The following is a 24,942-nucleotide window of genomic DNA, read 5'->3' as shown; positions in this document are numbered from 1 at the left end:
GATCTGTTCTTTGTTCCGAGGAGATCTGATCTATTGGATTACCGGTCTTCTAGAAGTTAACTTTCAAAGGTTAAAAGAGCTTTACAAACAGCAGTTTTTTGTCGTAAATCTATATAAAAACGTTCACATCACTTATTGTGTTAGCTGGTCAGTTGTGGGACATAAATAAACATGCAATCTTTCAAGTCTGCTTGTACTCTCGTACTTTATTTATACATACGTATACCAGTAGTACAGTATTTCTGCCCAATGACAAAACACCTGTGCTCATTACAAACTTGTGTCCGGCATGCTTTGCTTGTACCACGTGGGAACATGGGTAGTCCTGCCCATTTTTCCATATTTTTCAGTCCTTTTGGTGTGTAGTCATTAAGAAGATTATTTATGTATTAGGCATGGGGTGAGTATAGTATATTTAGTTCACAAAGATTATGGATTAGATTTTGAACTAGATTAGATTACACTAGATTTTAGATTATGAGCCTGTTAAAGATGCGGTGTACTAAATTCAGCCCCATCGACCTATATTTACATTTCAGTTGATTGCTCAAACGTCTCTAATCCAGCACAGTTCACTGTATTGTAGACCTAGTGCTCACTTTCATATGACCATTTCACTTTAAATTCACTGAGAATAATAGAATGCTTCATACTTAAAGGAAGATAAGACCAAAACAAGTAAGAAATCCCGGTAATTCCAGGGGATCTACAAACTTTTATTACTTTTCTGTCACTGTATAATAGGTGAAGGCTTTGTTTCACAAAGAGCAACTTTGAGCTCTGGACCAAAAATATTTCCAGAAGCACTGCTGCTACAGACGAAAGCTTCAGTAACATGACCTCTTTTGGTGCTTTGAAATTGGATCATACATCTTCTTTGTAGTGTCATTTTCTTGTTGTGTTCACTGAAAACTGTAGGAATTGGAAACACAGCATGTTAAAAACACAAGTCAGAGTTTCCCACTACCAAAGAGTGTGTGTGTTGGACAGGATATATATTGGCCTGCCTACTCATTGCATTAAGCCATATTTCCTGGATCTTTGTTGGCCCCAAAAGGAATTACTCTCCACCATTTAAAAAGTTTGATTTGCACCTTTCAGTCAGCTTCATTTAGGGATTTAGCATGCAGGCTCTCCCAACCAGCCTTGGGGGGAGGAGTAGTTAATGGTCCACTTCTAAGCCATTTTATGTTTGGTAAAAGATAAGATTGACAAGAATGGAAGTTTAGACAGTGGGCATATGGTCAGTTGGTTGGTTGACTAATCTAACATGCAGTCAGGATAGATAAATGAATGTTGGATTTTTAAGAGCCCTTACTTTTCATAAATAGAAACAATGTCTATCATGGTATTAAATAGGGATGCACACTATATTGGCATCAATATCGGTATTGGTCCGATAAATAAAACTGGGTCGATATAACTTATTCACTGCCAACCGTTTCCCGATCAGAAAAGCCCTTCTCTGCCAGCGGTTTTCACTGTTTTTACTGTTTTTTTAAGAGTCACAGAACATTGCGCGCTAGGATGATGTCACCACCAAAACCACCAAAACAAAGAGACTCACCCCTTACATCAGGAAGAATCTGCGCGTTTCGAGCATTGTCCATTCTTTCATAATCTGTTGTTGTACTGAGATCAGCCGAAGCTTTTCTGTTTGCGCCTTACCTTTTTTTTTACAGCAGCGGCCCAAAACAATCTCCTGACACATGGATTTTCTGCTTCATGATCACGTGATGTGTCATGTACGCGGATTAAGATCGAATTTAGAGCTGGGATGTTTGTTGTCACGGTGCAGGGGCTTGTTCCGCCGCCCACACAGTAAAAAATGCAAATGACGACTTAAGTCATCATCGACAGTAAACGGTTAGATTTAAAATGATGACTTTTGTCGTCAATGGCAGTGAATGAGTTAACCACCGATATTTTTTCCGTCTTTTTTGTTTGTGTGTTTCAGAGGGTGAGGAGGGTGATGATGAGTAATTGTTTAGTCCTGTGACAGTGTTGGTAATCATCTCAGAATTGTATACGTGTGTGTATATAATATTTTGCAAATTCCACTTTGAAGAAATAAAGCTAAACAGTCACAAATTCAGCTTGCAAAATTTTCTGTCTATTCAAATTAGCTGATATCGGAAGCGTAAATGTCAATATATCTGTATTGGCAAATATCGTTTATTTGCCATAACAGTAATAATAATAATATCAGATATCGATATCGGTCCAAAAAATTCATACTGGTGCGTCCCTAGTATTAAATACATTTATGGTTTAATGTTGGGTCCCAGGTTTCAGTCAACTTTTTCTGCAGTTTGTTCTGCTATGAACTGTTTGAAGAGAAAGCCTTTTTAAAATGTAGCAATCAGCGTGAAAAAATGCACATGGATTGTTTTCTAAATTGTTTAATCTCCCAGGAGACAAAAAGCAAACATCTCCTTATCTTACATCAACGTCTCTGTTTAGTTTCCTAGTGAAAGCTAAATCTGGCTAGCTCTGCTGCTTTTTCTCAACCCAACCTAGCAACACCTTCGCCATCATCTATGTTGCTAATTGAACTGTTACGTTACTCTTGGGGGGGTTTCTGTCTGTGATGGTTGATAACACGTTCTTAAAAATACAGTTACACTTTGTTGTTTTTATCTATTCTACAGAGGAGCTACGGAAACTCAGCTGGTCTGGAATCCCACGGCAGGTTCGACCCATCACATGGAAGCTTCTCTCAGTGAGTTGTCTGACTGTATTCACACATATTTCAGAAGCCATGCACTATATGCTGTGTATTTAGTTAGTGAAGAGAAAAGCCCCTTCAAGCTGTTTATTACACATATAAAACCTTCACTATAGTCTTTGGGCTTGGACACATCTTAGGACAAGAACAGATTCATTAAGAACTCACCCCAGCACACACAGATAACAGCAGATAACAACCTAGAAATAATAAACACATTACAATTGATCTTAAACACAAAGTTGCTGTCATGTTCTTTCCCCCTCCCCTTTGCTTTTTGATTTATGAAGACCAGGAACATTTTTGTCCTCTTCCAAATTTCAATAGGGAATATAAATTGTGAGGCACAATTAATTTATTCATGAAACGCACAGTGTGTTTACTCATTAAGCAATTGTTTTGGTGTACAGCTCTTAGTCTGCAGAGAGAAGTCTGGCTTTTTGAACGCCATGACTCTCCCATTAATTACAGCACAATAGCTAATGTTCTGCAGAAAATATGTCAATAGAGGTGTGTGTGTGTGTGTGTGTGTGTGTGTGTGTGTGTGTGCGCGCACTCGCGCGCGTGTGTGCGTGCATTCCAGTTTGTGCTATTTGGTAGTGGGAGGTTACCAAGTGGCTCTTTAGCTATTAACGATCGCTTTTGTTTGGCGCTCTGTTGAAGCTGAGGCCCAAAACACCATATGAAGTCACAAAGCAGTGGATGTCAGGCACAGGAGAGTACCAGAACACTGGTTGTGCACGTTTGTTTCTGTATGTGAATCAGTGTGTGTGTGTTTCTGGGTGGGAGCTAATGTACCATACATAAAACCTCATTATAGGCTTGTGAGTGTTTTTAGTTTTGCATTTGATTCTTTGTGCTGGCATGATTGTACAGAATGCGAATTGCAAATCAAGTGCAATTATCAAGTTTTTTAAAGATTACATTAACAAAACAGGTAACAAAACTGTTTCTGTGTTTTAAAAAGAACGACAACATGGAATTTTATAATTTAGTTTTACCGTGAGAATGAATCACATCATTTATTTAGGTGTTGAGTCAATAATCCAAAGCCAGCTTGTTGGCCAGGGAACCACGGATTTGCTCTTTAACTTTGCTAGAGTCATAGAAGGGAAATGGGAGTTCTTCCAACCAACTCACATGTTTAAGGGCCATTCACACAGTGTACCAAAGAACGCAGCTCTAGTCTGCTTAGCTGTGAGAATACCGAGCCCATTAGCAATGGGAGTCGTACTCCACCAGGCACACTTTCTGTTCAGATTTTCTGTGGACATAAATTCTAGGTACAGTTGTGTAGGGTGGAAGGTATTGGTTTTGGTGGGTGGAGGAATGTCTCACTTCTCCTGAGGATGTGGTCCTCTTTGCTTTATGGAACTGCGACATTCAGGTGATGCTAGGGAAGTTTGAAACGGAGTATGAATGACTGGGTTTTAGGATCAGCCACTGATCGGAGGCCATGGGTCTCAACCATAAAAGGGTGGATTGCCCAGTCCAGATGAGGGGCCTGGCTTTGGGTGAAGGAGTTTTAGTATCTTTATGTGTTGTTTACTAGTGAGGAAAGGATGGAGCTGGAGATTAACTGGTGGATAAGGGCAGCATCCATAGTGAAGTGGCTATTAAACTGGTCTGTTGTGGTAAATATAAATCGTCTGGAAGGCGAGGCTTTCAATTTAACAGTTGATCTATGTTCCAGCGTGTATCCATAGTCATGATCTATATAGTGACCGAAACAAGAGGATTAGGAATACAGGTCACTGAAATGGGATTCCTCCACAATAGGGCTGCAACAAACGATTATTTGGATAATCGATGAATCGGATGGGGTCTCGACACGATTAATCGATTAATCGGATTACATAGGGACATTTTTAAAAACTGCTAGGGAAAAGTTATTTTTCTCCTTCCTTCACTTTATTAAACACAACATTATTAGAAAACAGTTCAATAGCAGAAAAACAACATGCCATCACCTAAATTGTCTTATAAGGTGTATAGACAGAGACCCTAAGCTACATCTATCTGTCACCTAAAATGCTTGGTCCAAGTTAAACAAGAGCAAGTCAACCCCTACCAGAGTCTAACTCCACTCCCACTTCATGTTTGAAAAATGCAACACATGCTGTTGCCTGGCAGACCGAGAGGGCGGAGCCGCTAACAAACACACACTCAGGCTCACGACAGCATTGTGACATCATAATGTACCAGTTTACATCATAGCATACTTCTTAGCCAATAGCGGTGGCAGATTTAAATTAAAATACTTTGCAGAGTTTTTACCTGACAACGGCACAACCTGCCAGTTTGAGGCAGAATATTTAAATTTTAACTAAGATGCACTGAAGTGCCAAATTATTGACGACACGTGTCTGCAGCACGATTAGACACTCGTTTATTTAGTTTATCAGCAAAAAAAAGTTAATTTGGGGGTGACTTGCTCTTTAAGGGCAATTCTCATCTGTTTTGTTTGATCTCATCTGTAGACATTTATTATAATTGGGGATGTCAAACAACTAATTTTTAAATGTAATTAAACATAGGCTGTGAATTAATCAAAATTAATCACTATTTCCAAAAATGACTGAAAAAATACCAAATAAAACAAAAGCAAATGAATGCCATCCTCCTTGCGATGATGCCCTGGGCAACTGCCATAAAGTCACATCAAGAAATGTTGCTGATCATTCCAATGACCCCAAATAGACTCACATTAGGCCACATGAAAGCAACTGAACCCAAAAATATATTAACCAGTATATAACTACTAGGGCTGTAACGAAGCCTCGACGAAGTCGACGGCTCGATTCTAAAAATTTGTCGACGTCAGATCCGGAAGTCGACGCACCGCGCCCACTTGTTGCATCCCCAGGAGTTTGTAAATAGAGGAGGAATCTGCCTGTTTTTCCTCTAGTTCGCCCTCTTCTCCGCCTTCACTAACATCTCCGCCAAATACCGAAGACCCGGAACAATGTCCGTCCACTACTAGATTATTTTCCAGTTTTGCCCCTTCGTCTCCCGGCAACGGACAACAACTTCCGGGGTCAGATGTGCGCTGCTCCGTCTCTGTCGCAGATGTAGAAAATCACCGGGAGCGCTTCTCCCTTCATTAAGGAGCTTCTTTCAGACATGAGGAGAGCTGTTTTGGTGGTAGCAGTCTCTCCTCCGTGCTGGTCTGTTTGCTGCTGGGTGTTTTTGGTTTATTTAAACTTGGTAACTTGAACTTAACGTTGGTAAAGCTACTGTTAGCATCTTCGCTAACAGCTTCTTGCGTTGGGATAAGCTGTTACGTTTTGGTTTAGAGTTCATCTTTTTTGTGGTGTAGATCTCCCTTTTATTACATTTAGAGTGTTGTGGGTTTTCGGTTTAGTTAAAAATGTAACACCACTCGCCTCACGCACATAAGTGACCAAAACAAAGCAGCATGGAGACACTCCATCTTCTACCACCTCTCAGGCAGCAGCCTGCACTCCCAAGTTCTACACGTCACCAGAAAACCAACACAATAAACGCAGTGTTATACAAAATGGAAGGCCTGTAGTGTTTATTCTCTTACAGTAAGAATTTATCAATTTTTTTGAGGAATTTATTTGAGATTTTCTGGTCTTTGTTAATTGTGCAATAGAAAAATAATCATTAGATTAATTTTCTAAATAGTCATTAGAATAGTCGACTATTCGATAAAATAATCGTCAGAATAATCGTTTTAAAAATAATCGTTTACCCCCAGCCCTAATAACTACACTCTCACACAACACGCCTGCAGCAACAGTTAGGACTCCTCCCTCCCTTTTAAAAGCGTTTTCGCTTCTGAGGACATTGTGGTTGTAAAGCCACATGCTAGTAGTCTGGCCCCGGTGTGATCAACCACTTTCTGCCGGAATGTGACGGCGAAACCGGTTCGCAGCGGCGCGAGCCCCCCCCCCCATCTAATAGCGTCGCGCTTACGATTTTATAGACTTTTTTTTAACGAGTTTAGGGCATGTCTTGCCTGTGTAATAATCTGGGGCTTGGGTGAATCACTTTTGAAAAGTTTTTAACTTACCCGGACACCGAGCTCTCTCCTTCCTCGCTGATGATTCTGACATGCTTGCGTTTAAAACGCTGCATCATCACTGCAGCACTCCCGTGCCATGCTAAGTCTGACCTAAACGTTGCAGGTAACGAATTTCTTCGCCTGATTTAACTGAAAATGCTCCCAAACTTTAGAAGTTTTTACTTTTGGGGGGTCTCGCTGCCTCTGCCATGTTCCTCTTTCCAAACACCTGCCGGCTCTGCGGTCTGCGCGCAACGGCGGGCGGGAGGGGAGGGGGCTTTTGGAAGAGTTGTGCAACACAACGAATCGATGACGCAATTCGTTGCCAACGCTTTTAGTAATCGATTTTCATCGAATTTATCGATTCGTTGTTGCAGCCCTACTCCACAAGATAGGTGGGAAAGAAACCAGCTGAAGTGGTTGGGGCATGTGGTTTTTATGCAACACATTGTGTTAAAATGATCAGATTTTTGTGTTCTTAGACTATTTGTTTGCTTTATTGTGGAGATTTATACACTCTCCTCTTCTGTTTGATGCTCATGTTTTTGTTCTTTAACTTTCTGTGGATTGATTCCTTTACAACTTCTTCAAACCATCCGTCATGGCTGTCCAGATAGTTGACATGAGAGTTTTCCTTGTCTTCGAGATGTAGGTGAACTGACGAGTCTTAAATTGAGGATGTGCCTCTTTACTGTGCCATGGTTTGGACTGTGTGCTTGCAAACACAATTAGTTGTCCTGCTTTAAAGCCTGAGCACCACACTTTGCAGTGGGCCCAGCTCAGATTTTACTTGTTTCATGCGTAGATGTTTTCTTGGAGGCTGTTTTTAAGTTTGAAGCGTACTGCGTTTGTGTTTGAAGCAAATCTTTTCCCAAACAAAACATTTATAAGCATCCTGGGCAGTTTGATCACAGGTGAACAGCCTTGTGTACGTTAAGCTTCCACTTATGCATCTTTGTTATTAGAACCCCTTTGCATATCATATTTACAAATAAACAGTAGCCTGGATCACACAGTGAGCTATTAGCAAAGCAACAAACATGAGCAATGTTAGTAGGTTTTTACTCAGTGCGGTTACATGTGCACTGACCAACATTTAAGTCGATTCAGGTGGATTTTATTGGAATAAGCGGGGAGTCTATCCTAGTTTACATGCGCATTAAAACATTGGTCTCTCAAATAAAGTTTGTTCCACTCTGGTACAGTAGATGGCAAAGTGTCCCTTTTCTTGTTGGCATTCTTCTGCTAAGCTTAACACAAGCAATAAACACAGGCTGGCGGGAGTGAAGCAGACGGAGTTGAAATAGGAATTACACAATGGCTGAAGAAATGCACAGCAACAATGCTGCAGCACAGCTTATTTGGTAGATATTGTCCTGTTTTATGGCATTATGTGTGTTCCTTATTGATGGTGGTCTTGTCAGAAGACCACTTCCATGGTCTCGTCACTTCCGGAACATGAGCGTCCAACCGGTTTAGTTTGGCTAACCCGTTTACATGCAGAATGCAATCAGATTGCTACCGTATTATCTGAGTGCTTGAGCGTGATTAGAATCTGTTCTCCTTCAGCCAGACTAACACACTTACATGCAAAATGATGTGGGTCTTTTTAGGGCTGATTTGCATGTAAATACACTCACTGACTTCTAGGGTGGAGCACTGCATTGGAACTGGGACCCCACAGGAGTGGGTGGTTGTTAGGCCCACAACCAGCACAGGCAGTGTGAGAATTGTGTAACTGTATTTATCAACTTGGCAGTTCTCTGATGTGGCATCCCTCATGCCCTTCTCTTTCTCTCTATTTTGCACCAACTTACCAGATCCCACCCTACATATGTAGCTGTTTTTATCTGACGTGGAAATAAAAACTCATGCATGTGAAATCTTGAGTAAGAATGCAGTTAAAGCTCTTTGCTAAGCTCTCCTTACATCCTTTGATTATTAAAAAAAATAAAAATAGAAGAAGTTTGATGGTTTGCCTGCAGCCTCACAAACATGCTAGCTTAAAGCTCCTATTATTCCAGAAATAATACCATCTTATTTCATTTGTTTAAAGAGCACTCTGTCCGAGCCTGAAGGACGGGAGAAGAAATTAAATGGCCTTTCTGCTTTGTAAAAGAATGTCAGCCTTTGGCAAAATGTACATTTGCTAATGGAGTGTGGCTGTTAAATGTGAAGTGGTGTGAGAGGAAAGGAAAGAAAAAAAAAACTAACTGGCTGTGGAAATATTGATAAGTCTAAAGGGCTATATGAATCTATCAGAGAGCCCCAGCAGCTACAGCAGATTTCAAGACAGTGTAGATATAGAGTAAGTATTTGAGAGAGTGAAGTTGAGTAGGAGAAGGGAGGTACAGGGTAAGTTCTAGGATAAAAGATGCTTTCTGACGAGCTGGGTCTTAAAGACCAAGTTCACTCATTTTTTTCAATACATTTGCTGTGGTCTCGAGTATAAATGAATCCCTTGTGAGTCGATTTCTGCGGGAAATAAAACTCTTGAGCTTCTGTTTCAGGAACCAGAGGTGAGAGGTGAGCAGTAGCTGGATTTGGAGTCTAATTACCTGATATTCTGACACTTTGCCTCTGATGAGTTAACCACAGTGGAACTTAAACACGGACTCCATTCGTTCTGAACATCTGTGATGTTTTATCTCCGCAAATAACTCAACCCTCGAGGAGTTCAGCCGTGTTGTGGAGCTGCTGATGCTAACGGTTAGCTTCTAGTTTAAACACTCTATCTCCTGTATGCTAAATTAACACAGCCTTACCAATTGTGAGCCAAGATGTCCAATTTGACAATGTGATGTGCAACCCACTGTTTTTCTAGTGTGAGTGTTTACCTGTCTATTTTGGTAAATGGCCTGTATTTGTATAGCACCTTCTTAGGGCACTACAACCCCCCAAGGCGCTTCACACCACAATCAGTCTTTCACACAATCACAAGCTGGTGGTGATGAGCTACAATGTAGCAACAGCTGCCCTGGACTGCACGGACAGAATAGTGACTGCCAAACACCAGCAGGCAAGGTGGGTTAAGTGTCTTGCCCACAGACACAACAGCAGCATTCTCTGGTGGGAGTCGGGATCAAACCTACAACCTTCTGATTACTGGACAACCCTCTCTCAGGGTGTCCGCGGGGTTTTAAAAAGTATTAAAAAGTGATAAATAAAAATAGTCAAATTTAAGGCCATTAAAAGTGTTAAATTTGGTCTCAGAGGTATTATTTTTTCCAAGTTAGGTATTATTTTTTTCAGACTATCAGGTGTCATATTCTGAACATCGACATAGAAATATATTCTGAATGAAATGTTTTGAACGATTATAAAAATAAAACAAGCCGATTATTTGCTCCTCCCACTTGAGCTGCCCTGAGTTACAAATGAAGCGCTCCGTTGCCAACTTAGCGACTTTGACACTATTTCTAGCAGCTTTTCAGACCCCCTTCTTGACTTTTTAAATCTTAAAAGTACCTAGCGAACACCTCAGAAACATCTCTGGTAGCCCTTAGCTACTTTCTGGATAACTGTCGTCGACATTTCCTGCTGCAGGTTAGCTAAACACTCCGCCTGCGTTCCGGACCGTTCTTCAGGACATTAGGAAAGGGAATGATGTAGTGATGTGTCAGTCGCTAAAGAAACAGCTCTCAGAGTCGGCTCCCTGATGGAGTAACCAGAGTGAGTGACACACACTGCACCTGCGGGCTCCTGGGCCGCTAAAAATGGCTAAATGTGCGCGTGCGGCATGCTAAACACACATACAGCTTGCCCCGATTGCTGTGAGACCGGGTTGGGACAATTATTACATTAACTGATGGACCTGTAAATAAATAGTTTATAAATAAGGTAGAAATAAGTTCCTCATGCTGATAAATAATCTCTCTGAGGACACGGTGCTAGTGCATGCTCCTACAGCACATTGACATGACTAAATAAATGCTATGCAACATTTTGTGAACATCAATTTATTTGCATTTATTTGTTATAAATGCCACTGTATAATTCTTGCTGTCAGTATTTGCAAGATATTGGTATTTGGGTCTGTACTGGTTAGACTTAAATGAGTTAAACCAAGGTCTACAGCCCTTGGGTTATAAACTATGAGCTACAAGTATATTGGTCTTTTTATACTGGGAATCAGGAGTTCTTTTAGTGATCATCTTGTTTCTTGTTTATTTTTGCCCTGATTGTGCCCTGAGCAGTTTTATGACTGAATAAAAATAAATAAAAAAATCTACATACATTGAAAAATCGTCTTAAATAATCTGGACCATTTGTAGGTGTTTTACAGCCAAGACTGGTTGACCAGTTAGAAGTGCATTGCAGTAATCAGAATGTGACTATAGACTGCAACAGGAGTCAGGTGGCATATTGGGTTATGTATGGCCTAATCTTTCTTATGTTAAACAATGCAAAACAGATAGAGGATATGTGGTCTTTAAAGTCAGCTGGTAATTGATCACAACATCAAAATTTCTAGCTATCCTTGATGTAGCAAGACATAGAGATTCAATTTTAATGCAAACATTGTGTTGTGTGCTTGGCTTGGCTTTGTGGGCTTTCATACATTTGTTGCATTGATTACAAAACTCTTTCAGTTTGACCATATTAGAAGCAAATAAATATGTCCTCTCAATTGCCCTGTAGACTTTAATAATAAATACTGAGACCTGAGCACTTTATCTTTTATGAAGATATTCAAGGCAAGGAAATAAAAGGTGCTCCTTTCCTGAGTGAAAAGATGTGTTTTTCCGTGAGGGAACAACACTTATAGATAATAAAGAAACTCCATCTTTCGTAGTAAACTTTGGTCAGAACAGTTTTTCTTTCCACTCAATATCCATTACTAGTTTTGGAGTCAATGTTCCAAATGAAGAAAGGATTTAATTGAGAACCAAACAGTTTGAAGGAAATCCTGATCAAAAACCTGTGGTAAGAGTTGCATTAAAAAAAAAGTACAAAAGATAAGTTTTAAATGTGTATGTTCCGCTGATTTGGTGAGATGAGCAGTTGGAGTTCTCCACGTCTTTTCACACAAAACCTTAAATAACTTTTGCGGCCTTTAAAAAATGAGTACTTTCCTCGCATCGAAACATGCCTTTAAAATCCATTGACGTTGTTTGCGAAATCCATGGCCCATATAAAAAACAGGATTAGAAAATAACATTTATCAGCCCCATAGACTCCCACTCATTTGCTTTGGGCAGTAGTGGACCCATTGACTAGGAATAGATGGGCGTGACTTGGGCTCCTAATTGTGGAATTCACATGGTGGGAGGCGGGGTTTGATCTAATCCAAGCGTCTTATTTCCGAGTAGAAATAATGAGTCATGAAAATAACTTAGATTTCAATAGAAAAGGCCATCTGAATAGAATTTAGTCCCATGATTTGGCTATAAACTCCATCACTGCATACAGTCTAAAGCACATGTGAAAAGCATTTTAATCCAGAGGGATTTTGGATATCATTTTGGTGATTGAAGGGTGACAGATTGAACTGAACTTCCAGTGTCTTTCGTAAATTAATGTCACATCATATGCTACTTGCAAAGTGAAAGGATCATGGAAAAGATGAAGCAAAAATGTGTTGCATGCATGTTGGTTGGGAAGAGTATTTTAGGTATATATATATATATATATATTTATTTATTTTTTTTATTTTTTTTTGCAGCTGGCAAGTTTAGCATGGTTTCCAGTTTGTCAAACAGTGGGTCAAAAAAAAGGATTTAATCAGCCACCAATTGTGCAAGTTCATCCACTTAATAAGGATGAGACATGTCTTCATCATAAGTATACCTCAACTATGAGGAACAAAATTAGAAAAAAAAATCCAGAAAATCACATTGTCTGATTTTTAAAGAAGTGGAAAATAAGTATTTTTTTTTCCTGCAAACAAGCAATATTTCTGGCTCTCACAGACCTGTAACTTCTTCAGTATAATATCAGTTTAAAAGACACCTGTCCTCAATCTCAAACAGTCATACTCCAAACTGCTATGGCCAAGACCAAAGAGCTGTCAAAGGATACCAGAAACATAATTGTGTACCAGTCTTGGGGGAGTGAATCTGCAATAGGTAAGCAGCTTGGTGTGAATAAATCAACCGTAAGAGCAATTATTCGAAAGTGGAAGACATACAAGACCACTATAGGCAATGGTCTACAGATATCAGGGGCTCCATGCACGATCTCACCCAGTGGGATCAAAATGATTACAAGAAAGGTGAGCAAAAATATCCGAACTACACAAGGGGACCTAGTGAATGACCTGCGGAGAGCTGGGACCAATGTTGCAAAGGCTACCACAAGTAACACACTACTGGCGCCAGATGTGTCGCCCTGCTTAAGCCAGTACATGTGCAGGTCCGTCTGAAGTTTGCTATAGAGCATTTGGATGATCCAGAAGAGGACTGGGAGAATGCCATATGGTCAAATGAAACCAAAATAAACAATTTGATAAAAACTCTATTCGTCGTATTTGGAAGAGAAAGAATGCTGAGTTACATCCAAAAAACACCATACCTGCTATAATGCATGGGGGTGGAAACATCATGCTTTTCTGCAAAGGGACCAGAACAACTGATTCATGTAAAGGAAATAATTAATGGGGCCAAACCTTCCATCAGTAAGGGTGTTGAAGATGAAACGTGGCTGGGTCTTTCAGCATGACAATGATCCCAACACACCACCTGGGTAATGAAAGAGCAGCTTCATAAGAAGCATTTCAAGGTCCTGAAGTGTCCTAGCCGGTCTCCAGATCTCAACCCCATAAAACACCTTAGGAGGTAGTTGAGAGTCTGTGTTGCCCATCGAGAACCCCAAAACATCACTGCTCTATAGGAGATCTGCATGGAGGAATGGGCCAAAATACCAGAAACATTGTTTTTGTGCAAACAAATTCTTAAAAATCAGAAAATGTGATTTTCTGGATTTTTTTTCTCACATTTTGTCTCTCATAGGTGAGGTATACCTATGATGGAAATTACAGGCCTCTCTCGTCTTTAAGTGGGGGATGACTAAATACTTTTTGCCCCACTATATATTCTCACCACTGTGCCTTTTAACCATCTTGTAACAGGTAATTTATACGTCAACTATTGATTAAAAATACATTTTTCAGTGTTTTTAGACATATTTGTCATCTGTTTGTTAGGGCAACTTTTGATTCTAAGCATTCTCTGTTGTATACTGGTGGTGATAGGAGGAATCAGTGGCTCCAGTGTTCAGCAGTCTCGCTTCCGTCAGTACGCCCCAGAGTAGCTGTGGCTACAATGTAGCTCATCGTCACCAGTGTGAGGATGTGTTTGTGAACGGGTGGATGATTGATTGTGTTGTGAAGTGCCTAAGAAGGCACGATAGAGGCCTTTTACCATACTGATAGAAAGGGCTCTACACACCTTGCTTTACCTTTCCCCATGAGCCATTACTATGCTGGCTTTTAATAATATAATTGAAATTGTTTCATTATTCAATGAGGATTTCAGTTTGAGATGACTCAATGGCCACTTCTGGATCTTGAGCCTTATTTTGCTGGTTTATGGTTTTATCCATCACAAATACAAATGCTGCTCTTAAAATAAAAGCTAGTCAATAATATCAAATGAGCAAATTCTCCACAACATTGCAATTAAAAGTTGTGCACCTGTCAGATAGCCTGACCGGCCATCCCCATGCTTCCATATGGGAAGCAATGTTCTCTGTAGAATTAAACAGAGCACGAGTCTGGCAGGCCAGGCTACCAGTCAGACAATATACAGTATGGTGAGAATAAAAATGCTCATCTGGAAAATCATTGTTAGAAATACAAAAATAACACTTGCCACTTCAAATTATAACCATAAGAATTTTTCTTTGGTATTACCCATTCCTAAGAGGATAATTCTCATCATTTCAGCTCGTAAGCAGCTAATAGTGGTAGTACTTAAAAAAGCCACAGGGTTTAAGAGCATTCCCTCCCCTTCATGTTCTTTAAGTCTGTGATTCTGTGTTTTCTTGTTGAGCAGTAATGAAGTTCCAGAGTGACTGACCTCCACTAAACTGTCCATTAACCTTCAACACACACACACACACACACACACACACACACACACACACACACACACACACACACACACACACACACACACACACACACACACACACACACACACACCTCTTTCCCTCGGCAACACCTCATTTGGCAGAGTGCTTTGTAGCTGGCCTGTAGTGCATGTGTTTGTGCACATATGTTGGAGTTGTGCACAATTGCATATGGAGCTGAGTCGAAGTGTAATGCTGGGACATTTTGATGCAGAAACCATTGAGTGAGATGACGGCAGTGTTATGTCTGATTTGTGCTGGCACAAACACAGTTATTGTTGTGTGGCAGCTCTTACAGAAAGGATAGATGGGGTGGAGATGATTGGTGAACTCGCCATTTACATTGTTTTTTTAGGATTTGGGATTGACTGGAACAAAACAAGAAGAAAGAGAAAATGGGAAAATATTTTCAGTGATGGATTTGCTGACGGGGTCTGAACAAATGAGATATTACTTGTGTGTTTATATGTCATTACAAACATGTAAGCCAAACAGGAAAAAAATGGTGCCTGGGATGGAGTTTCTGGAAGCCTTTTATTTGCTGCAGGACTCTCCTCTCTTGCACCAACTCCCACAGAGGAAAATAATTTAATTTATAAAACGGGAGCTAACATGTTAAGCAAAAAAGCAGCTGAGAGTGTAAGACTGTCATCAAAGTTGACAACAAGCTAACAAAGTATTAGCAGCATTCTGTCGGTTACCGGCAGTTGTTACGGCTCGTTTTTACGGCTCGTTTTTACTTTTACCCAGCTAAGTATTGTTTCATATTTTACTTTTAATTCACACTAAAGGTACAACTGTAAGGTTTTGAAACACCAAAGAGAAGCCTTACCTTTTACTCAGAGGAAAATACTCCCAGTGTTTTGAATTGGGGTCCATTACCGCCTTCCAGCCCTGTGGGCTGCCTGCAGAGGTGCCTGACTTTAAATTGGCTCTACTAAAGAGGCTTATTGGCCGACACCGATGATGAAAAAATACTAAATATCGGCCCGATAAATCGGTCGGCCCCTAGTCAAAGTGTGTTGTGTGCAGCAAAAAACACCCTAGACTTGTCATGGTCCCAAGAAAATAAAATAAGAAAATGAAAGAAAAGGAAAATAACATTTTGTAGTTTAACTCAAACTTCTCTCTGGGCTGATTAAAAATGGTAGCGTTCTTCTAAAAACAAAATAATTAATTTTCAAAAGAGCCAAAATAGCAATGCTTATTAGCGTTTTCAGTTGTGGTTCTGTTACGTGTCAATTGCGGTGGTGGTACCTTAGTTTAATGTGAAAGTGGTGCCACAAAAACAGTTTCAAACAGAGCTGCTCCCAGATCAGCAGCCAAATGTCTCTTCTTTTGATTAAAAGCGATGAACATTGCTTGTAGAAAACAGATGGACTAATGTCGAGAGCATATGTTTCTAAAGCACTCTGTTCTTTCTTGTCTTGGGTCTTTAAGATGAGCTTAGTCATAAGATAAAAGCCTAAACTGACTGACTTATTTTGGAAGCTTATGATCATAACAAGGTCCCCTTCAGAAGATTCTGTTGGCTCAAGTGCCATCCTTCAACATGGGTTTGAGATCATTTGTTTAGTGATGCGACAAATGGAGAAAAAGTAAACTAACTTGAGTCAAAAATCTATTTTCTACAGTAATGTAGCTTTTCTAGTCTCTGTGACAACTCAGTGAAATTGCCACTTTTAACCACATTAATTTTAAAATTGAAACAATAGGCGGATTGGGGCTGCATCTGCAGTCATGCCTGTGTTTTACTGGTCTGTCGTGGTCAAGAAAGATCTGAGCCAGAGGCGAAGCTCTCGATTTACCGTTCAATCTACGCTCCATCCCTCTCCTATGGCCATGACTCAAGCTTTAGGTAGAGACCGAAAGAATGAGATTGCGGATACAAGTGGCCAAAATAAGTTTTCTCTGCAGGGTGGCTGGGCTCTCCCTTAAAGATAGGGTGAGAAGTTCAGTCATCTGGGAGGGGCTAGGAGTAGACCCGCTGCTCTTCCACATTGAGAGGAGCCAGCTGAGGTGGTTCAGGCATCCGGTCAGGAAGCCTCCTGGATGTCTGCCTCCCTAGTGAGGTTTTCTGGGGACGTCCAACCGAGAGGAGGCCTAAAGGAAGACCCAGGACACGCTGGAGGGACTATGCCTCACGGCTGGCCGGGTAACGCCTTGGGATTCTCCCGGTGGAGCTGGCCCAAGTCAAATATCAATGTCAAGTTTATTTATAAAGCACTTTAAAAACAGCAAAGCTGCACCAAAGTGCTGTACAGCAAAAAAGAACCAATGCAAAAAACAATCACAACAGAAGTACAAAATAGCAATAAAACATAATCATAAAAGCAAGGGTAAAAAGTAAGAAGATAATAACAAATCCTAAGATTAAAAGTTAAAAGAGCAATGTCAATACAAGGAGCAAATACAGGCTCTTCTTGCTAAAAGCCATGGAGAAAAAGTAAGTTTTTAACAGCTTTTTAAGTCTCCTAAACTTTAAACTGATCTAATATTAAAAGGGAGCTTGTTCTACAAACCTGGAGCCGACACTGCAAAGGCACGATCACCCTTAATTTTGTATTTAGACCTGGGTACAGGTTTCGGGGGCAAATATTGCAATACTTAAATGCCAATTAATAGACTTCTGGGTTTCAGGAAAAGGTTTCAAATGGATCTGCAAACTTTATCAGAATGATGCAGAGAAATATGTAGGTCAATACCTAACACTCATAAGCGACCCCCTAACCCCCAAATTCCACTACCTCCGCTCCGCTCCGACACGAACGCCGGAGCAAAATCGGTCCCGTTGTAGTCAATCAGAGCTATTCCACTACTGCGGCCGTGCTCCGGCAGTGCGGCGCTGTGCGCCGCCCTCTGTTCCGGCGTCCGGCAAAAATAGAATCGATCCTATTTTTGCCGGACGCCGGAGCACCTCCGCAGTAAATGGACAGAAATCACAAACGCCCAACAGGAAAAGGAGCTAGCACAACTTCCGTTTTTCACAATAAATCGATAAACAAAAGGCGTTTTTTGTTTCATATGCACAGGTTTAACAACTTTTAACAACTATCAATGGCGGCTGAACTTTAAATGCACAAAAGTAAGCCATAAATACAGTTTCCGCTATCAAAGTAGTCACACTTTGTTGATCCAAACACTGCTGATCTCTACACAAATGATGGGCAGATTAAACAGCTCATGCCGATGCTTCTCCCACACAACGGGTGTTTGGATCTAACTTCCGCGTTTATTGCTTGGACTGTATCGCAAGATCTTGAAAATCCCGCGCATGCTTGTTTGCCCACCTCAGGTCTCCGCACCGGAGCGGAGCCGTTGTAGAGCGCGTACCAGTAAAAATTGAGTTCGGAAGCGAGCGGCTGCGGAAGGCGGGGGCGGACCGCAGCGGAGCGGAGCGGAGGTAGTGGAATTTGGGGGTAAGCTTCAGAAAATAACAATTTTTTCCACACGGACATATTTTGAAAGCCCACATTTATGTTTCAGAACAGTTTTGAAATGTTTACCTCCTTGGATTATTTTAGACTCCCCAGGTCCTAGTTGCTGTTTTTACTAAACATCACATTTGTTCAATTTAAACGTTCTCCTCCTCTCATGAGTTTGACTGCGTGAAGAGGATACACTCTTTCACAAATTCATGCTCACATAATCCACCTGACAAACTCTTTCCCAGACACACACCCACAGAAAGGCAACCCACCGAAGCAAAATGCATTTGGTGCAAAAGCTGAAAGTTTTCTTTTTGCCTTTAATCCTAGGTGTTGTAGTTTGGGATGCAGCAGAATTTCACCAAGAATCCAAAAACAAGGGTTTAAAGCCAGTTTCAGAGCAAAGGCTCAGTTTATTCAAGTGAATCGAATATTAAACTAAGCACTGCAGTTTCCATGAAAAGTCTATCTTTACTGATAAGAAGCTTTCTAAGAACGGTCATTTCAAGGAAAGCCGGTATTTGAAAATCACTGGTTATATTTAAAATTAATGTCTGAATATGGCCTTTTTACAAGATCCATTTGTTTTAGCTTTGACTCGGTACACTGTTAAATAATATAGCGACTACTAGTGTATCAGAATCAGAAGGGTTATATTGTCATATATGTGAGAAATCACAACATTAGGAAATTGCTGCAGTACTTGGTGCTAAGATATATATAAAAATAAGATATAAGAGAATATAGGAGGTAAGAATATAATTATGATAAAATAATAATATAAAGTGGCAATAATTAGGGAAACGGCTACTATATACAAGACGGTGTAGGTGCTGATCAGAGCAGATCAGTTCAGCTACAAACACAACACAGGGTCATGTAACTGAAACCAAGCAACTGGAGTGGGTAGTCCTAGGATTGTTATTCATGAGCCCAACAGCAGAGGGGAAGAAACTGTTCCTTTGGCGAGAGGATCCGGTCCGAATGGGTCTGAGCCTCCTGGCAAATGGGAGCGAGTCAAAAAGACTGTCTAGGGTGACACAGGTCAGCTGTTATCCGACCTGCTACCCTCAACGTCCTGGAGGTGTACAGGTCCTGTATGGAGTGGAGTTAGCAGCCAGTGACCTTCTCAGCAGAGCGTACAACACACTGCAGCTTCTTGTTATCCCTAATGGTAGCTCCAGCTTACCACACGGTAATTGACGAGGTGAGGGTGGACTCAATGACTGCAGTGCTTTGACTGTGCTGGCAGGTTGAATTTCTTCAGCTGCCTCAGAAAGTTCAACGTCTACTGGACCTATTTTATGACTGAGGTGATGGTGGGCTCCCACTTGAGGTCTTAGGTGATGGTGGTGCCCAGGAATTGACATGAGTCCACCATCGTGGTGAGAGTGTCAGACATGGTTAAAGGGGGGATTGGGGCAGTGTACTTCCTAAAGTCCACAACAACCTCTGCTGTTTACTGGGTGTTTAGCACCAGGTTGTTGCGGCTGCACCAGGACGCCACCCGTTCGACCTCCATTCTGTAGGCAGACTCATCCCCATCAGAGATGAGTCCGATGATGGTGATGTCATCAGCAAACTTGTTAAGTTTGACAGACTCGTGGTTTGAGGTGCAGCTGTTCTTGTACAGGGAGAAGAGCAGAGTGGGGAGAACACAACTCTGAGGGGAATTGGTGCTGATGGTCCGCAGGTCCGAGAGATTCTTTCCCAGCCTGACTTATTGCTTCCTGTTTGTCAGGAAGTCAGTGATCCACTTGCAGATGGGGTCAGGCATGTTCATCTGGGACAGTTTGTCTTGGAGGACGTCTGTGAGGATTGTGCTGAAGGCAAAGCAGAATTCCACAAACATAATTCTGTCGTGGGTACTCGGGAAGTCCAGAAGCTGCAGAATGAAGTGCAGAGCCATGTTGATGGCATCATCTACAGACCTGATGGCTCTGTAGGCAAACTGTAGGGGGTTTATGAGTGGGGCTGTGAGGTTCTTGAGGCGGGGGAGAGCAAATGCTCAAATGACTTCATGACCACAGATGTCAGAGCCGCAGGTCCGTAGTTATTGAGTCCAGTGATCCTTGGCTTCTTGGGGACTGGGACTATGGTGGAGATTTTGAAGCAGGCAGGCACATGAGATGCTTCTAGTGAGGAGTTGAAAATTCCTGTAAACACTGGGGCCAGCTCTTCAGCACAGTGCTTTAGAGCGGCAGGAGATGCATCATCAGGGCCTGGGGCTTTCCGGGGGCTTGAAGTGCTTCTTCACATCTGTCTCACGGATGTGAAGTGTTGTGGTGGAGGTGTGTGATGTGAGTACCTCCTGGGTGGAGGTGAGGAGGAGGGTGCTGGGGTTGAGTTCCACAGTGTTGGTGATGGCTTTGGAGTCATTAGGTCATCAGCTGAGGTGATTTGGGCTTTTTTATTAGTCCCCCTCTGGAGGAAGTCCAGGCATGCCCCACTAAAACAAGAACCTAGTCCTGACCCAGAAATTCCAGAAAGGTACTTATATTGTCCTAGGAATGTCTTGATCTTCAAGAGGAGTCTGAATGTCACTGAAGTGAAGGGTGTCTGGGTGTCCTGGAACATCAGTACTACTCAGCGTTAGTTCTGTAGTTCTAGAAGCTTATGTGTTTCATATATTTTAGGTTAACCTTTCCTGGTATCATAGAAATGGCTCTTACTGAGATAAATGACTGAATTAGTTACTATGTCATCCGTTTAGTAGCTGTAAAGAAAAAGCTTCAACTCACAGTTGATTAGCTTAGCATAAAAATTGGAAAGTACTTTTCTCTTTCTGTCCAAAGAGGAGTTGCCAGGCAACTACCGGCACATTTTACCTTTCTAACCACAAGTTTTCTTCATAACAACGCTCCCACAGCTTCAGTTAGGGTTCAGCACTAGCAGCATGATTTAAGACACGAGTATATACAAATGTGAAACAGGTCAAACTGTTTAAATCTAATCAATAGGTAAAAAGTGTTTATTTTTCCTTTTTCTGTTTAATCATTTTCGTGTCCCTGTCTTTTTCTCACTTTTCTCCATCAGGGTTATCTGCCAGCCAACGCTGAGAGGCGAGAAAGTGTTCTACAGAGGAAGAGACAAGAATATTTTGGCTTCATTCAGCAATACTACAACTCTCGGAATGATGAAAACCACCAGGACACATACAGACAGGTATAAGCTCGAGCACATCCACTGATCAGCCATAGATTATTGAATGTATGATCACAGTATTTCCTTCCTTTCATAAGTAAGAAAGTCCAATTGCTGTTAATTAGTTAAGCAATTACATTATTACCACCTTTTGAATGTTAACCCTCCCACTGTCCTAATGGGTGTGACCCCACGAGAAAAGTTGACCATTGAGCAGGGTTGATGGTTTATCCCTTGGGTCCATGTGGCAGGGTGAGGAGTGGGCACCACCTCACCCCTGCCACATGAACCTCAAGGGATAAACCATCAGTCCTGCTCACGGGTCAACTTTCCTTGCGGGGTCACCCATAAAGACAGTGGGAGGGTTAAGTAACCTGCTGTTAAGCTACAGGAAACATGTTTAAGGATTCAGGGAAATATTAAGGTAACTTGGAGTGTCTTACCCCCAATTTACACCAGGGCCCTCATTTGTCAAATGTTCGTGGATGTTCTGTATTCCTTCATAGAATCTAAATGTAGAATGTGTGTAAAAGACTGATTTATGAAGCGTGGGGTGGCCTTTCATACACACTTTCCTCCGCAATCATCTGATGATGAATCCCACCTGTGCGTACCCAGGTGCTTGTGCCAATTCACCATCATTTACATACAGAAACGCCCTCAATTAACCATATTTGGTCATGCTATGTCCTAAGCTCATGAGGGGATTCCCTGTTTGTTTTTTTTTTGCTCAGAGAAAATGAGAAAAACTTTGACAGCGAGGTCGAGACACTGGCTGCCGAAGTGCAAAAGAACCAAAAAAGTTGCAGAGGTTATGAACGCGGTCGGGACAGAGGAGAAGTTCCTAAATCGTAGAGTAACTGGTTCTTATGCACATTTAAGTAGTCATTCTGTTCTGAGTTAGTTTCGTTTGGAAATGTCTGAGTGCAGCCTCAGCCTCTTCTAAGCTGTCATTCAGTCTGGTTGCATGTATGATCGGGGAGCAGAGGAGGTTCTGGGGGTTCTCGCAGTTTTAAAATATAATATGAACTGGAATCGGATTTGTGTGGTTTGTCGCGCCACAAAGGGTCCCAAATCACAGCATAGCAGAGGGATTTCCTTTGAGATCAGTGCGCTCACGGAGAATGCGTTCCCTCCAGAGAGCATACTCCGTTAAATCCTCCAATAACACAGACTTGCCATGATACAATGTCAGATTCTCATTGGTCACATGTGTCTTTTATTGGTTTTAACACCACTTATGCGAAAAAGCCGTTTTTCCACCAACATAATTACATACTGGGTAAATATAATTTGTGGATGAGGAACACGGGTGGATGACTGAGACCCTCAGTACTGCGGTTCCCCCGTTCTACCACTAGATGCTGTTCCTACGTGTGGTCAGAGCTGTTCTTATATGTAGAAACATTTTCACGCACAAGTACAAATTGGTAACTGGCACACAATGCATAAAATCGTTCCCATGCACGAAATACGCACAGATCTGTTTGTAAGTACAGCTGATGAATGAGGGCCCAGGTGTTTAAGCAGCATGATGTGGCAGGTGTCATCACAACCTCTGCGGCATGTCCGTTCCCACCAAGAGTGTGTGAGAGGCAGAGTAGGTGCGCCAAACTCTGTGTAGGAGAATAGCAAGATCACGTTTGATATCTCTGTAATAATGGACGGAGATGACGGTGTTGAAATTCTCCAATGCTGGGATAAAAGCCTAGTCGCCCATAAACACATCAGTGCTCTTATCAGAAGATACAGGAAGCAAATGAGCCTTTTGGTAATGACGAAAAATAATGTTTACATGGTTAAGCGATATTTGTTTTTGTTTAGAAATAACGACTTCTATTAGCCGCAGAGACCACAGTGCTGCAGTAAGGCACCACTCACGTCTGTGGTGTAAAGTTAGGGTTGGACCCGCACTGGAATCCTGATTAAAATTAAGATTAAATCCACACACGTCTAACGTAAAACTTATATTAGGTGTTTTATATTCATCCTTCAGTGGTTATATTGTTATGACACATTGTGTTTATATGCTTTGCTAAATAGTATTAGGATGTTGTGTTAATTCATACATATGGTTTTTAACATGTCAGGACTTATTGGACAGACTGATAAATGGAGAAACTACCAGAATAACCTCCTGTAGCAAATACAATCACTCCGCATAAATCAAGGCAAGACAGTGTTAGAATTACCAACTATGTTTCCCCTGAACCGATATTGTAATCCTGTTTTTGACCTTTTGTCTTGTTTTTAAAGGTTGTACCATTAAGTCAGCAAATTACTGTATTTTCCGGAGTATAAGTCACACCAGCCATAAAATGTATAATGAAGAAGAAAAAAACATATATAAGTCGCACAGGACTATAAGTCACATTTTGGGGGGAAATTTTATTATTCTTCTTACAAAATTTGAGACCAAGCATTTCACATTGCAAGACAAGTACCGGTAACAATAACAGAATAAACAATCAGGGCGCAGCAGCGCACCACGGTCTCCAGCAGAGGATGGCGGTGTGTCAAACCCTCCCAGCGGGCGGGGAGAGCGCCCGCAGCACCCCGCCACAGGCTGCGGCAGGGGATGGCGGTGTTTGAAACCTTCCCAGCGGGGCAGAGGAGCTGAAACCTGGACCGGAGCCGGCCCGCAGCAGCGCGCAACGGTCTCCAGCAGGTGATGGCGGGGCAGGGGAGCTCATTCCTGGTCCGTAGCCGGCCCGCAGCAGTGCGGTATACATTATTTGGTATATAAGTCACTTTGGTACATAAGTCGCAGGACCAGCCAGACTATGAAAAACTGTGCAACTTATAGTCCGGAAAATACGGTAGTTGTTTTTTTCTACTTGAAGTACCCGGTAATAGTGGTGCTAGCCTCTTCAAACAGAGGCCACCTGCAGTTTTAAAACCAAACCCTTATGAGACTTTAACATAGTTGTCTTTACAAGATGATCTAAATACTTGTTTAGTTTGAAAAATCATCTGATGATTCAAAGAACAAGAGGAGAATGACAGTGAGCTGTTTACTGGCTGGACACCGGCAGATGACAATCTGCAGCTTACATTGTCTCCTTTGGTAATTGTTATATAGACAAAAGACTTGTGTTAAGTGCTAGGCTCCCAGTTGGGGAAGTTGGATCCAGTCATCTTTCCAAAAGTGCTTTCTGTGCTCTTTTTGTGTATTTTTTTTGTGTCTTTCCTCCTCTTGTAGTAGGCTTGTCTGTCTGTGTTGACATGGGATGAAAGTGGTCGAGCTCTGCTCAGCGTAGAGACAACCAGCTTCAAAGAGCTGCTTAAATGAGCACTTTTCTTTGGCTTTGAATCTGTCTTTGGCTACTCTCCGTCTCCCTCCATCACTCTCTTTATTTGTCTTTTTCTCTCCTCCACTCTTTCATTTTAACATTGGACTATTTCTCGTTCATTTCAGGCGGATAAGGAACATGAAAGTGGGTTGTCAATCGCAAATCATGCACATTTTTCTTATTTTGTCCAATTTCATATTGATTTCTCTGCACATTGCCAGGAAGCTGGCACACTTTGTTTTGATAATA

General features: G+C 41.5%; 1 protein-coding gene across 2 annotated transcripts in view; it reads left to right on the top strand.

Moving 5' to 3' along the window:
- The window catches only part of tbc1d22a (TBC1 domain family, member 22a), a 166,187-nt gene that overhangs the window by 34,255 nt on the left and 106,990 nt on the right, over positions 1-24,942 (top strand). For both annotated transcript variants that reach the window (XM_015956713.3, XM_015956722.3), the window contains exons 6-7: positions 2,652-2,722; positions 21,293-21,421. In XM_015956713.3, the coding sequence (XP_015812199.1) occupies positions 2,652-2,722; positions 21,293-21,421 (200 nt within the window). The remainder of the gene's footprint in view (positions 1-2,651; positions 2,723-21,292; positions 21,422-24,942) is intronic.

Source organism: Nothobranchius furzeri, chromosome 1 (genome assembly GCF_043380555.1).
Source record: "Nothobranchius furzeri strain GRZ-AD chromosome 1, NfurGRZ-RIMD1, whole genome shotgun sequence".
NCBI lineage: Eukaryota > Metazoa > Chordata > Actinopteri > Cyprinodontiformes > Nothobranchiidae > Nothobranchius > Nothobranchius furzeri.
This window is presented reverse-complemented; position numbering and strand designations above follow the sequence as displayed.